Source organism: Coloeus monedula (assembly GCF_965178545.1).
Source record: "Coloeus monedula genome assembly, chromosome: 8".
NCBI lineage: Eukaryota > Metazoa > Chordata > Aves > Passeriformes > Corvidae > Coloeus > Coloeus monedula.
In genome coordinates, this window is record NC_138788.1 from 17,869,650 (window position 1) to 17,884,501 (window position 14,852).

Below are 14,852 nucleotides of genomic sequence, written 5' to 3' on the forward strand. Positions count from 1 at the left end.
CAGTCTTTCATTCTTACTTTCTTTTTTCTTTCTTCTCCTCAGCCTGAAAATTTACTACTAGCGAGTAAATGTAAGGGTGCTGCTGTCAAACTGGCTGACTTCGGACTGGCTATAGAAGTCCAGGGAGAGCAGCAGGCCTGGTTTGGTAAGACTGAGCTTTCCCACCTTTGCTCCCCTGTTTCCTGGTGGCTGGTTGAGTTGCATCCTCCTGAGTATTTTCTCTCAGCTCTTCCAGCACACTTCTGTGTACTTGGCTGCTTCTTTTTCAAGCATGTCAGCCTCTGGGTCTTAGGCACAAGCCCAGGTGCAATAGAGGAAAAACTGATAAATAAAGACAGAAAAATGGCTATGTGTTTCTCTATTTTTCTTCTCTGTTTACAGTGGATGCTAGTGTCAGAGGTGAATGCAGCTGCTAAGTTTAGACCCTGATCTGAACTTTCCTACTGCTCAGAAGTGTAGACATCTGGAATTTTGTTCGGTCACTTTACAGAAATGCATTTGACCTGGCCTTCCTCAGGCACAGTTGGATCTGCCCTTATCTTTGTTTAGCTAAAACATAATTAGAAATGAGACATTTTCAGGCTAAACATCAGCTCTGAGACTCTGCAGTGCTGCAGAGATTCTGGAAAGATGACTTCTTCTCCTGGTCTCCCCACACCATGTGGCAATGGGATGTGTCCCATCTGTGTCTCGTGTTTTCAAACTCCAAGCCATTAGATGTAACAATGCTATAAGTCCTGGCATCCAAGTTTGTGCCCAGCTGGTTGGCATGGTCCCTCTAATTTGTCTGTTTTTCTTGCAATACACAGGCACTGGATCCCATCTGATTTTTCTATTTTATTTGGGGGGGTTTTGCCTCTTTTTGTTGGTTTACCAAGAGACATCTCTAGCTAATATGAGATGAAGGGTGGGAGAGATGGGGTTTGGAATTTTTTAGTTACCACTAGTAGATTTTGTGATATGGCAAGATCTCTTCTGCTTGGGTACTGTAAGTACTTCATGTCATCCATTTCCTGGCAGGGTTTGCTGGTACTCCAGGCTACCTCTCCCCTGAAGTCTTAAGAAAAGATCCTTATGGAAAACCAGTGGATATATGGGCATGTGGTAAGATTCTGGCAAAATGTTTTACACTTAAACAACATCATTCCATGTAAAAGGGTGATTCCTTGTAGCCTATTGCTGGGAGGGTGCACAGTGCTCCTTCTTACTGGGTGGAGACATGAAGGTACAATTGAGGATAAGCACCTTGTGTAGATGGAATGAATACTGGAGCCTGAACTCAGTTGATTCTGGCTCCTAATCCTTTCCTCAGGCTATCTAGCAGATGTTTGAGACTCCAGAGATAGGACCTGTCTATGCTTTGCAGAGTCAGTTGTTTAGATAACTGTAGCAATTTCCTATTTCACTAACTATGTAGAAGATGAAATACTGAAGAGGGATGATTTTTCTAAAAGAAAAAACGTAAGTGTAAATGTATCTGGGACTGATAAGTTTAAAGATGTATGATATCAGTGTTGCCTGACATGGACTAAATGGTTCTCTGCAGGCCAGGAGTCAGCTTTGTCAGTGTCATTTTTGTCCCAACACCATGCACAGTAAGCATCTAAAAACAGAGTCTTTCCTAAAGTGTCCCTTGCTGCCCAGGAACCCTAGGAGATGTAGCTTCATCCTACTCTGAAAGCAGCTGGGAGTTGTGGCTTGCCAGCCATGGTAGCCAGGGGAGGGTAGAAGGACATCGTGCAGCTCATTCTAGCTCCTGGCACTGGCATTAAGAGCTGAACATGAAGTGCCAGGGTGAGGTTCAGCAGATGACAGGTTTGTACTGTTTTGCTATCTCAGAAGGCTAAATATGATGGCAAATGAAGATATGGAGCAATCATTGCCTTGGGGACTGTCAAGAGGGAAGGAAGAGGGGCTGAAGGAATAATTGGCATAATAGCCTAACCAGAGTGTATCTGTGTCTCTCCCTCCCAGGAGTGATTCTGTACATATTACTAGTGGGGTACCCTCCCTTTTGGGATGAAGATCAGCACAAACTCTATCAGCAGATCAAAGCCGGAGCCTATGACGTAAGGGCACTTTCTTGCCGAGTACCTGCATGGGTGTAGAAGCCATCCAAAACATGGCACTATCTTACCTGGCGTCCAGCAGCAGGCCCCAAGCTTCTGTGCAAAGTGACGTATGACGTGCTCATACATCTCCTTGTCTTCACTGCCTGGGATACAGTCCTGTTTGGGGCTACTGAGGGGACATGTGGAAAGCATCACAGTGGGCACTAGGACATTGACACTCACTAGGGTAATGCAGAGGGTGGGAAATGGTGTCTTCTAGTAATTTACCACAAATTTACAACAAAGTGTTGCAGATTAGCCAATGCTAACATTTTCAGTGGAGTAGAGGGAAGGTAGAATGAAGGAGCTTGTCTTTATCAAGGCCTAATAAAAAGTATGGGGATCTATTCTGTAGAATAATAGCTTAAATTATGGTCTTTGGTCTCCTCTGTTCCATAGTCCATGGAAATCATGGAGCCCAGTGAGAAGACTGAATAGTGGGGGCTGTTTGAGGGGTGGCGTTGTGGTGGGGATCAGCATGGTGGGTTGGAGGCTTTGGTAAAAAGCCAACTAATTCATGGAATACTTCTTAGCACATGGCCAAACTGAGGTGTAAAAAGTGCCTGAAAGAGGAATAGCAAGGAGGTTAGTACTGAGGAAGCAAAGGTGGTATAAAATGTGGTTTGGGTACCACAGCTTTAATGTTTGACATAAATTCCTCCATGTAAGGAGAGGCTTGAGAAGGAAGAAGGAACTCCTGGAAATCCTAGCTTGAAGCCTGTGGGCATGAATATCAAGAGGAAGTTGGGGAATTCATTTTGTAGGCTGTCTTGTGGTTCGTGTTAAACAAAAATAAAACCCCAAAAGGTGAGGGTTCTGCTGGACTTCTTCTGCCAGTTACTTCCCAGCTTCTGTGCTTGAGACCATGAGAGCAGCTGTACTGGTGAGAACAAAGGTCTGCCTGTGTTCTGGCTCAGTGGCTTCCTGAGTGAAAGCAAAGCAATGTCTTTGTACTTGATAGCCTTAAGTGGACTTGCCTTGCTGCCCCTCTAGTTTTTGTGTTGCTTGTCCTTATTTGAAGCATTTTTGCACTAATTATATCAATGGGGATTTTCAGGGGTTAAATACATCTTCCTGTAAGTCATGAAGAGTGAAGTGCCTGGTCCCTCCTTATTATCTATTGTTTTTGAACTCTTATCTTTTGTGAACAAATTTCAGTAGATTCTTGCCTCGTTTAGCCTGATAGAAAACTGCTCAAGTTTTACTGATGCACCTGCCCCTGGTGTCCTTACCCAGCACTGAGGGGCCTGGATGCCAGGACCAGTCTGTTGTTCTCCCTTGACCAGAGAGGAAGTGCCAACAGTGAAGTTTTTTTGGTTTTTTTTCACATTGTGCTGTTGGGTAGGGGTTTTGCAAGACACTATCATGAATACTTCAGAGTTCAGGTGTGGGGAAGGTGTCCTGGCTTGAAACCTCAGTATTATGATTTTTGAGTAGCCTCTTGCAATGTTTGCAGAACAAATTGTATAATGCCTTACCGATGCCTGCGAATGCAGAAATAAAATTATAAGCAAATCAAATACAGCACGTGTATTGTTATGACCAAACTGAGTAAAGCCATAAAAAAGCAGGAGAAAAAAAGATGAAATAAACTTTTTCTAAAGAATGTAGTACTGTAAGGAAATGTTTTCAGGATAAATCAATTTTTTTTCTCCCACTTAAAGACGGGGAGCTTTACCCCAACAGCATATTTGTGTTCTGAAGTTCACCTGTATTTGTACAGTAGATTTGTAGGATTTAATCTCAGCATGCTGTCACCCAAACCACATGCAAGCATCTGCAGGATGGTGTAAATATCTCATCTTTATCATTACTGGAATTATAGCAGAAAGCAGTTACCCCTCATGGATGATCAGCAGCTGAAATACTTGCAATTCTTTTCTTTGTTTTCATGCTTCTGTATTCCCATCCACTGTTACATCTCTCTTGCTCCCCAGGCAATGATCTTGGTGTGGTAGGTGGTTGGTAACAACTTGCTGGTGGGTTGCTACACCTGAGTGACTGGTATTGTTCCAGGATATTGTGTTTTGTGGTGGAAAAAGTGTACCTGATGGGGTGTTCTCTGTTAGTGGGTTTTGCTTTCATGCAGTTTTGCTGTAGTTAACTGTGATTTTCCATAAGCTGTTACAGCTTTTAGCATGCTGGAGAAAGAGACAGGTGGGGTAAAAAAAGATAGTGCCTGTGTTTTTCATGTAAGAATTCAGTAAAAAAGATCTGTGACTTTACTTTTTTGACTGTTGACTGTGAAAGAAATTCAAAGGTCTGACTTATTCCTAAAAGGCTTTTAAACTCTGAATCTTCTTGCTTATGTCTGGTGAATGGTACACATGTGTCCTGCTGACTGGTACCATTCATTTGCTGGATTCTGGATGATTTTTGTTCCGTGTGGGTTTTCACAAAAATTGGTGGTTTTAGCAAATGTGTTAGCCCTGGTATCAAAGGGGCAAAGACTGGGATTTAGCTGTGTAGCAGGGGAGAATGTCTTCTGCTAGTAGAAGATATTTCTACTCAGTTCATCATCTGTTCCTTATTCCTCTTTTAGTTCCCATCACCTGAGTGGGACACTGTGACTCCTGAAGCCAAGAACTTGATCAACCAGATGCTGACAATAAACCCAGCAAAGCGCATCACAGCTGACCAGGCTCTCAAACACCCATGGGTTTGTGTAAGTGTTCTCCTTATTACAGGTTGATTTGGGGTTTACCTTGAATGGACATGCCAGGAAGACTTGAAAACCCAGAATATTTCAAATATTTCAAATTATGATTTTTTTGGATACTGACCTTCAACAAGCCAACTTGGTCATGCTGTGGTGCTTTTATTGACACAGTAGAAAAGAAAATCCCTTATTCTTTTGGAATTTTGTCAGTGTCCATAGTTTCTGGTTTTTTCCCCACATCTTTTCCAATCCATATCATCCTAAAGTGTAAAATGGAGTTTGGCATCAGACAAAAGTTTTAGGACCATTTTGTTCTTCATCTCTGTTTCAGTTTATGGCATAGCATCTTTGCAATATTTGGGACGTTTCTGCTATGCTGTAGCTTAATTGGCTGTAAATTGAAATCAGCAAAAAATCTTTTGCTGTTCCATGTACGTGTTTCTGCCTTGCCAGACCTCACACATAAGTATTTTCATCTTTTGTAGTTGGCAAGGAAATCCCAGAACATAGCTGGGTGTGGGCATAGGGGAGAGCAGCAATGATGCACTTTTATCTCTGCAGGATAAAATAGTTTCACCTAAGTCTAACCAGATGTTCTTGTAATACCACAGCATACTTCTGGGATGGGTCTAGTGTGTTCCTTTGCTCATTTGTTCTTGAGAAACTGTGGTGGTAGTGTCCTTCTACCACAAATCAACAGATTATCAATTTAAACTTACTTATGTGAACATGTGTCTAACAGGAGTGTCTGCTGTAAAATGATGCAAGTTCCTTGGAAGTCAAAACTTCACAGTAGCTGAGACTACATTTCTTTTTTTTTTTTTTTTTTCTCCTTGCATGCTTGTAAACCATTGCAGTTCCTGATATAATACAACTTTCCTCTCAATGTCTGTAGCCAAAGTTGTATTAGGATAGCCCACTCCCTGTGGCAACTTTTCTTCTCTGAGCTAGGGGGAGTTTGAATTCACTTTCCAACCATGTCAGCCTCTCACTGAAACTGCTTCCTGTTGAGTCTGTTGATTCCCTTTGCTTTGCAGTCCCTGGGTGCACAATGTATGTTTCCTCTCTGGAGATGTACCGCCGCTCTAAAGTAAATGTTGTAGGAAATCTTAAAAGTTTATCTGAGACACTGAGTTTCTTAGCATCACTGAACTTCTGAAGTATGTGTCCTGACTCTTGTAAGCTCACATCAAACAACTGGAGATCACTGTCTCTCCTAAGGAGGCTGGATGAACAGTGACCACCAGTTGTTTGAGGACACTTCGGCTACATTCTCCCCACATGCTGCCTTGTACTGCAGTGGGTGACCAGCTTTGACAGTAGGATCAAAGCAGAGACTTCTCATAAACTAGCTGAACATAAGCATGGTTTACAGTTCTTTTGGGTATTGCAGAATTTTTTCCAAGCAAGAGAAAGTTAGTGGAGACTTTGTTCACACTTATCTGCCAGGTTAGAAATTCACCCACTATCCTTGTAAAGGGAATTCAGGCTTGTGGTTCTATGCAAGAGCAACAGCTACTTTGGCATTAGTTACTGACTTCCTCATGTGCTCTAAATGCTTGGCAGTATCAGTCTCTGATTTCCTCATGTAGTCTTAATGACTGCAACACTTCTGGGAAGTTGTCTTTTTGCAGCTGATGGGATCCCAGTCTGCTGTGGATGACAAATGTGTATCACGGGATAGAGATTTTATGCTCATTTTTTTGCATTGATACAATAGAAATACATTATCTTTTCTCTTACACACCGAGAATCTGTTTCTGCAATACTGATACAAAGATGCCAAAGCCTCTGCTAGTCAACCTCTTACATTCAGGGGGTTGCCATGTCCAGAAAGGCTGCTGATCACAAGAATTCACTTACTGCTTGAAATTTCCCTTTCAAGCTGTAACTAATGCAGCCTAGGTCTTTTCTATAGTGCCTCTAACTCGGTTCCCCATGAGTATGCTTGTTCATTTGTTGGCTTTGTCTTCTTACTACCTTAAATCTTGCATGTGCCTGAAAGGCAGGGAGCACTGATTCTCATCTGTGCCTCAATCATAAATTTCTTGGGCACAGTCCTGTAATAGCCCACCTTGATTTAATGTGTCTTGATGGAAGTTCTCAAGTTATGAACCAGTTGCAAGTGTTTTGCAGCCATGCAGTGGTGAGAGGCTTGGCCATGTCAGCTTGAATGTCTTGACTGATCAGTGCAAGTGGAATAAACTTCCCTGGCTGATTTGGTATGGGCATGTTCTTGATCTTCTGCTGTTTGTTTTTCAGCAACGATCCACTGTTGCATCGATGATGCACAGGCAGGAGACTGTGGAATGCTTGAGAAAGTTCAATGCTAGAAGGAAGCTAAAGGTAAGTACATCTTAATTTGCCTTAAGTTTGTTTTTAGTTCTCTGAATTTGAGGTTAGTGCCTTCCTAGCAGCAGTACTTTTTTCCATGGCTAGCACAGTGTTAGAGAAGTACCTTATGTGATCCTCCGGTACAGAGTACTGAAGTAGTGTACTGAAGAGCTGAGTAGTTTCTTTCTCCAAGCTCTAAGCTTTTCATGCTGCTTCTGCTACATATTCACCCCTTCTACTTTCTGCCAGCAAGTTGAAATAGAGCAGCTAGTTCTGGGACTTTTAGTTCTGAACGCTCTGCACCTTCCAGTACTAGTGTTACCAGTTGCCTGCAGCTGGGGCAAAGCCTCTGGCCTGTGCACAAAGCAGCTATCTGCTGTTTGAAAGCTAGGAAGCAGCTACATGTTGAAGTGTAATTCTTAGTGCCATTTCGGATTTCCTAGGCTATCCTGCCTGGCATGCAGCTGCTGCTCTAGAAAGGCAGGACTGTGAGTGGTCCTGTGTCAGGCCCAGCAGCCACACATGGGAATCCTGGACACACTAGGGATGTTCAGGGTAGCATTGCTTTACCTCTGCATTAGTAACTGATGCATTGTGTTCTTCATGGGTCAGCCCAGCCCCTTTCTCAAGCGGCACTTTCTATTATCCCTGCTTTCTCTTCCCCACAGGGTGCAATCCTCACAACGATGCTTGTGTCTCGGAATTTTTCAGGTAAGTCCTCAATGTTCCCAGCCCTTCCTTGGTTTTGCTTTGTGTGAGTGAGCTGGAGAATATTTTAACCTTTTTGGGGTCAAGTAGGAGGGGAGGAAACATGCTTTCAGTTCATCATGGTGTAATGGTGGTCACTTTGCCTCGGCTGGTGACCAGTGTGAAATAGGAAATGATTTGTTTGGAGAGGAACACATGGTATTGTAGTCTGGTACAAAACAGAAATAAAGTCAGCCTCCATAATCAGCTCATGATATTTTGTTAGCAAATTATTTGTGAGAAATTCTAGCTGGTATCATCAGCTTTCCCATCATAAACCAAGAGTGAAGAGCTCTTATTATGTAGGAGTGTTTCCTTTAGACCTGAGGCAGGGACAGGGAAGTAATTGGTGAGAATAGGGACAGGAGCTATTTGGGTATTGTATTACTTTGACTCATCAAAAATGCATCTGAAGTGTCTAGCTATTAGTTTTCCTTCTTGGAGTCTCAGAAGTGGTTTTCGTCTTTTTAAATTTAATAGCTGGTAGTCTGGCTCCCACCCAACTGCATTACGTAGTGCATTTACTGAAAATGCAAATCTCAACATGTAAATCCATGCTTTTTGGAAGATTATTATCTTGGCTCGGCACACCTAGGTGACGCAGTCTGATCTGTGTTCATTTCCATTTGGGTGGAAGACCTCTATTTCTAAGTGCTTTTGGTTTATGAGATTCTTTGTTTTCTTTACCCTCTCTGTAATTTTTTTTCTCTTTTAAAAGAGCAATCACTGAATGCATGAGTCAGATTTTTATTGCACCTGACTACAGCTGCTTTCAAGTGGAAGTCTGCTGTATGGATTATGTGATGATGGAAGTGTATTAATTTCATCTGGCCATTTACTAATGGTGGATATCAATAATTATATTCTGGGTGTTGTTCCAATAAACTTGTAATTGGAATGAAAACCTCTGTGAAATGATCATCCCAGCATACAAAGTGCACGTTCATGCATACATTCTTCTGTGAACTCAAGGCAGTGTTTTTAACCTCCTGTATGGTGCTTTAAAAAAAAAAAAAACAAAACATGTGAAACCATGCTGCAATTAAGGGACGACCATCTGCAACATCTGAACACTTTTTTTTCATGGTTCTTGCTTTCAGGTAAAGCTCTGCCCACGTGTCAGCATTATTTGAGGCTATAGCAATTTCTTTTTACTGCATTTCTCATTGTTTGGCCTTAAAGGGATGGAGTGATTTTATCCATTCATCTGTCCCAGGATTGTGCCATTATAGGACTTAAAAATTCTATACTGTTTTCTGAGATTGATTCTGAAATAACTATTTGAGGAGCTATGGCACAATGACAGGACTTCCGCAGGCCTATACAGAACAAAACATTTTCTTGGGCCTTCTGCTGGTGTGAACTGTTTTTGTTCTATTTACACAGCTTGTTTTTATTTCATTTAATTGCTGATTCTGAGATAGACAGGGCTTTTATTTTTTTTTTTAATAAACAGAAGTTTTAGATTAATTTTTAGTCTGCAAATGTTGTCACTTCTAGTGAAGCTGCAGAAGTGCTTGGGTAAGAAAATCTCCTATGGCTCAGATTGTGAGTACATGAAATGCCAGAGAGAAGGGTTCTCCTTAATGGTGTGTGACCTATACATCCACTTAATCCCTGAGCTAGTACTGAGGAGAAAAATCTTTCTCTACTCATTCTTCTCTGTCTCAAGGGCTGAAGCTGCTGGATCCACTTCAGTTAACAACTGAAGAAAAGGAAATCCTAGGTGGCCCATAGTGAGTGCAGGGTTTGCAGTGTCAGTGAGTTCTGCTTTGAATATAAACTGTGATTCCAAGTATGAGACATTCAAAAAAACTGTCCAGAGAGAGATGTTGTGAATTTAGATGCAAAGTCTCTATCAAGAGTAGGAATGCCTTACGCTTTCATGTTTCTAAAGAGGTGAGATCATCTACTCCTATTTTCTTTGTAGGACTGTATGTAATATGAGCTTGACATTTTTTTTTTTTAATTGTAATTGTTTTTTAATTTACTTAGGTTTTCTAGTTGTTGCAGTTGAAGTAGATACATCTGCTGGAATTAAAGAATAAATGCATGCTAACTAAAAGTAATAAGTTTAAAAGTTCGTGTGGGAACTTTGGGTAGAGCTCAGACTTTTCTTATCATGACAGGCATCTAACTGCCCTTGAAGAGTTCTGCAATAATACTTGTTTCTTTCCCTAAGGGCTTTTTATTTTCTCTAATTGGGTGACACTATTTTGTGGGTTTTTTTAAAGTCCCGTTCCCAGCAGACAGGGAACTAGATTTATGAAGAGAGAAGCTTCTTCCTGTCTGGGGATGAGATCTCCTAAAACCTTCTTTCACAGATGTTTTGAACAAAGAGGAAAATGAAGGCTCATGTGACCCCAGTATCAATTAATTAGGCACGACTGTACTATCTGCAGGAAATATGAGAAGACTCCTTTAATCTTGTTGTCATTACTATCTCCTGTGTCACATTTTGTAATATGGAGTTCCTTCACTGTGTAGGCCTGTGATAAATTGTATACCTAAAGAATCTGTAGCAATACTCACTCTCTTTTTTAGCCTACCAAAAATTCTTGCTTTTTACAAAGAAAAAAAACAAAAACAAAACCAAGTTTCTGTTCTTTTGTGAGTAATTTGTTGCTTGCTATGTGCCTTTTGCCCCAGGCCAGTTAAGTTAAAGGATATCTGGTTCCTTTCCCCAGTTATGATACATTTAGCCATTTAATATTGGCTGTTTGTGGTTCACTTTAGAAGACTGCATCTCAGGCCAGCTGTGGGCTATTTGTTAAAAGCAGGTACAGTTGCACTCCTTTCAGTATAAATCAGGAAGTTGAAACCTGGTTATAATAAGGGATTTGTAGCTTCTCTCCACACTCTGGTGTGGTTAATTCAGCTGCAAGAGAGAACAATGCAATCTAAGTTTTGTTGTCGGATTGTTAGGGTCACACCAGGCTATACACAGGATTACTTGGGTGTTCACCTGGAGCTTCTGATGTTCAGATAGTCCAAGCAAACACTGATCTGCATTCACTTACAGAATACACAAGTGCAGTTGGGTAAATCAACTGGTTAGATCATATGCAAGAAACTCCTAAATCATCTTCTGAGAAGTAAATGTAAATTTATTACTAGGAGAGAGTTGGCAAGGTTTTCAGAGATTCCTGCAATATTTAAGGGTGCCTGGACACATTTATGGAGATAAAACTCTGTAAATAAGCTTGCTATAAACTGAGTGAAAGGATGGAAAAAACTTGATTTTCATCTTAGGAGCAGCCATCTTCACAAAATGCTGAGAAGTGGCTTTTCTCCTTAAGTTGATTTTTATGCACAACTTACAAATGGCCTATGTGAAATTCTTAATACTGTTTTCCTAAGGGGATTGCAACTGTTGGTTTGGGGAGCTGTTCAACAAGCTTTCACACTGAAATTCACTTCTGTCACGTGGTTCAGCACAAGTGCTGTGTCCAAAATATATCATAAGGCAGACATTGGAGGTAATTAAGCCTTATGCCTGAAACCTCTATTTTTAACTGATGTTGAGCTTTTTTCTGGGTTATTGTCACTGCTTGCTCAAGTCAGTTTTGTGAGGGAGTTATGGCAGCGTGTGACAGTAACTGGAATTCGGTACGTGTCTCTATGGGTCTTTATTAACCAATGTGCAGGTTTGGGATTTTAACTAGATAGGTGAGGTTGAGAGAGGCTGGAGGAAGATTCAAGGAGCAGAGTTCTTTCTAACTAAGTAAAGAAGGCCTGAATATGCCTGTGCATGTTTAGTGTAACCTGTACAGAGACATTTTTAGCTGACTAAAGAGCAAGAAGGAGGAAATAATACAAATACTGAAATGGTACTGTAATATATTGCTGTCTTGTTACACCTCCCTTCCAGAAGTGTGTGTGAAACTGAATTTTTGCTATTTTGTATGTGTGTGTATGTACATACATACATATATATATATATATTTATATCAGGTTGAAATTTGAGTTCTTTCCTTTAACTGAAATGAGTAATATATTTGAAGCTTCTACTATGTTGTGTTAGGTAGATATTGATTCAGGACCAGAAACTTGTAACTCCTGGTATGAATCCAAAGGATGAAAATATGAGGAGGGAAAAGATTATTAAGGTATTTCCAGAGCTTTGACTAAATAAATGTAACATCACTGGAAACCACGTTTTCCAAGAAGAAGATTAAGTCACATTTAATGAAAAATTAAGTTGTCTTTAGGTGTTTTTTCTGTATCTATTAAATTTCTTAAGAAACAGTAAGGGGTTTTAGTGAATGGTGCTCAACTACTACAGTGTGGACCTGCCAAAGTAGTGGATTTCAGTAAGTAACTTCCATTCGCAACTTCCTAGAGTGATATGGATTTCATTACTGCATTTAAGTGTTTATCACATAGCCAGAGAGTCTAATTCATCATCAAATTGGATGTAAATGATTATAATCATTTCTTCTACATTCCTCTCTCTAACGTTTAGGAAAGCTCTGTGAATACTTTTTATTGTGGTGTTTATCCTTAATAAATAGATACTCTTGAAGTTACACTGCATTCATGGGCATTGTTTGTGATGGTAGCCAGAAGTGCTTCTTGTGACTGTAGACTGACTGTTGACTCCTTTGTGGTGACCCCAGAAGTGACATCGAGGTGAGAAATAGTTAATATGACTTTCTTTGAACTGAGAATATGAGGATGTCAAGCTGCAATTCTGTGTCATTGGGAAGTCTGTGTTGGTATGATACAATTTTTATTTTATCAAGTCTCAGTAAAGTCCAGAATTCTCCAGGTACAAATGCTTATGTTTAGAAGGCAGAACTTGGCTTGTCTGTTAGACTAGCATGGTAAGTTAGTCAGATGTAATAAAAGCAACCGCAGTGTTCCTCCTGCATCCCCAAAAAAAAACTCTGGAAGCTTAACTGAGATGAGAAATGTAACTGAGTTTTGGCAGCTGAGGGCAGGGCAAACCCAAGGGCAGGCTGGATGAAGGGCTGCTCTCTCTGGAAGAGGAGCAGTAGGACTGGCAGTGGGGAAGATACCACCTGTGGCTGTCTTTGGAGTGGGTGTTTCAATTCCTCTTCAGTCCCCCCTTGGCTCTGGTACATCCAGAGTGTCTGGTGTTTATTGCTGATGAGTTCAGCATTAGGGATTTGTGTTTCTGCCAGGAGCATGGTTCAGAGCTCAGGCTGTTTACTATGGAGGCCAAAACTGAGAAATGCGGGAAGAGGGAGGGGTATGTGCAGGAGAGGCCTTTTGTGTTTCTCTACAGAGATTAACTGAAGAGTGTCTTGTTAAGCCAAGAACAGAATTCTGTTTTTAAGTTACTGGGTTAACAGCATGTGCTTTTGTGTTTCTTTACTCTAGGAGAACTCTTAGCTCACTGAGAAGAGGGAATTTAATCCCTTTAACATGTAGAGGAAATGGGAAGGATAGAAAAAAATTAATACTAGTATCTCATGCCTGGAAAATCATAGAGCATTGGTACAAGACCATTCTAGGAACAGTAAAGAATCTGCCTGCATCTCTCTTTGGATTTTTCCCCTCCTGTTGTCTCTTTGCTAATCTGCCTGTCTTCTAAAGTGATTATTGTTACAGGAAGTCTTGTTGCTTGCGCAGAAATCCCCTTTAATTTCCATCTTGTAACATGTACAGGTTGATCTGTGGGTAGACCTGCATGCTTCCCTTTTGCCTGAGGTGTCTGAATCATCTTCATGTGTGAATGCATTTAATGGGCTCTCCAGCTGTCCTTATAAACCACAGTACGCTGCAAGAACTAAATACACCACAGACCAAGTTTCTTTCTACAGTACTGGGATGCTGTCAGGCCTGTGGGTGAGCAGCGTGTGCCATGCAGAGGTGCAGTCAGGGAAGGAGGCTGGACAAGCAGGCTGCAGCCCAGCACAACATTATGTAGTGCTGGGCTGCAGAGTGGGACTCTCAGCTGAATTTTCTTTAATGTTGTAGAACATGATTTTAAGTTGTCTTCTGTCCGCAAAGACAAATGTGAGGTTGTGGGAAAACTGCAGAAAGTGTGAAAAATGTTGCTTCCCTGCTTGTCTCTGGGTCGTTCTCAGAACATATGGTGGTACTCTTTTGCTTTTCTGATGGTGTTGGGTTTTTTTCACTTCAAGGATGTCCCATTTGGCATATTTGTTAAGTTGCAGAATCCTTTACTCCTTCTGAAGTGTTGTAAGGCTGTAACAGTTTCTTGTTTTCAGCAGTTGTTGTGTGAGATGCCTTGATGCATGTGCAGTATGAACGCTGGACCCCTTTTGATCCTGTAGTCACGTTGTTCTCCTTCTCACTTGCATGTAGAATCAAGCTAGCCTTTGTCATGCCTTGAAGGTGGCCAGAACTTGTTTGTCTTGCAGTCTTGCAATGCTTTAATATGTTTACACTCAGCAAAGAGACTGTTTCAGGGCAGATGAGTTGTTTGGGTCACTTGGCCCACCTTCGTGCGTGCACATTGAAATACTGTGGTTTGACATATCTCATTCAGAAAACCTCTGCATGAGGTTCTTCTGGTGTTCTTGGTTACTGAGAACTGGAATGAAAACAAAATTGTAATCTAGCTTTATACCTGCATTAGGGAGTAGAACTAGGAAACCAATTCAAAGATTCTAGTAAGCTTATATGGGGTGCCACCTCTTTGTTGGGAGGAAATGCTGTAGTCATTTGCACCAACTCAGCTAATATTGTGTAGTTAATCTGTGTCTGTAGGGTCTTGTAGGGAAGGCAGGGTGGAAAATGTGGTTGACATAAAATTAGAACAGTTGCTTAGGTATCGCAAAATCCTTTTTTGCCTAATGTTGCTGCTTCTAGAGAGACTGAGCACTCTGTGCAAGTTGGTCAGGATGTCCTTGGGAATGGAACATTTCAACAGTCACGTGAGCATTGTCTTAGGACTTGCCTTTTCCCTAGGCCTCATCTTTGCTGCACCTAAAACCCAGGTGCCCAGACCCATAAGCTTCCCAGCAGCTGCTTAGGAGAGCCATATCATATGTTGGTACAGTAGTTGT

At 41.2% G+C, this 14,852-nt stretch overlaps 1 protein-coding gene across 6 annotated transcripts in view; it reads left to right on the forward strand.

Moving 5' to 3' along the window:
* Nucleotides 1-14,852, forward strand: part of CAMK2G (calcium/calmodulin dependent protein kinase II gamma) — a 208,150-nt gene that overhangs the window by 164,034 nt on the left and 29,264 nt on the right. For all 6 annotated transcript variants that reach the window (XM_082286218.1, XM_082286222.1, XM_082286219.1 and 3 more), the window contains 6 exons: nucleotides 43-145; nucleotides 1,021-1,104; nucleotides 1,975-2,069; nucleotides 4,654-4,776; nucleotides 7,033-7,116; nucleotides 7,773-7,815. In XM_082286218.1, coding sequence (XP_082142344.1) covers nucleotides 43-145; nucleotides 1,021-1,104; nucleotides 1,975-2,069; nucleotides 4,654-4,776; nucleotides 7,033-7,116; nucleotides 7,773-7,815 — 532 coding nt within the window. The remainder of the gene's footprint in view (nucleotides 1-42; nucleotides 146-1,020; nucleotides 1,105-1,974; nucleotides 2,070-4,653; nucleotides 4,777-7,032; nucleotides 7,117-7,772; nucleotides 7,816-14,852) is intronic.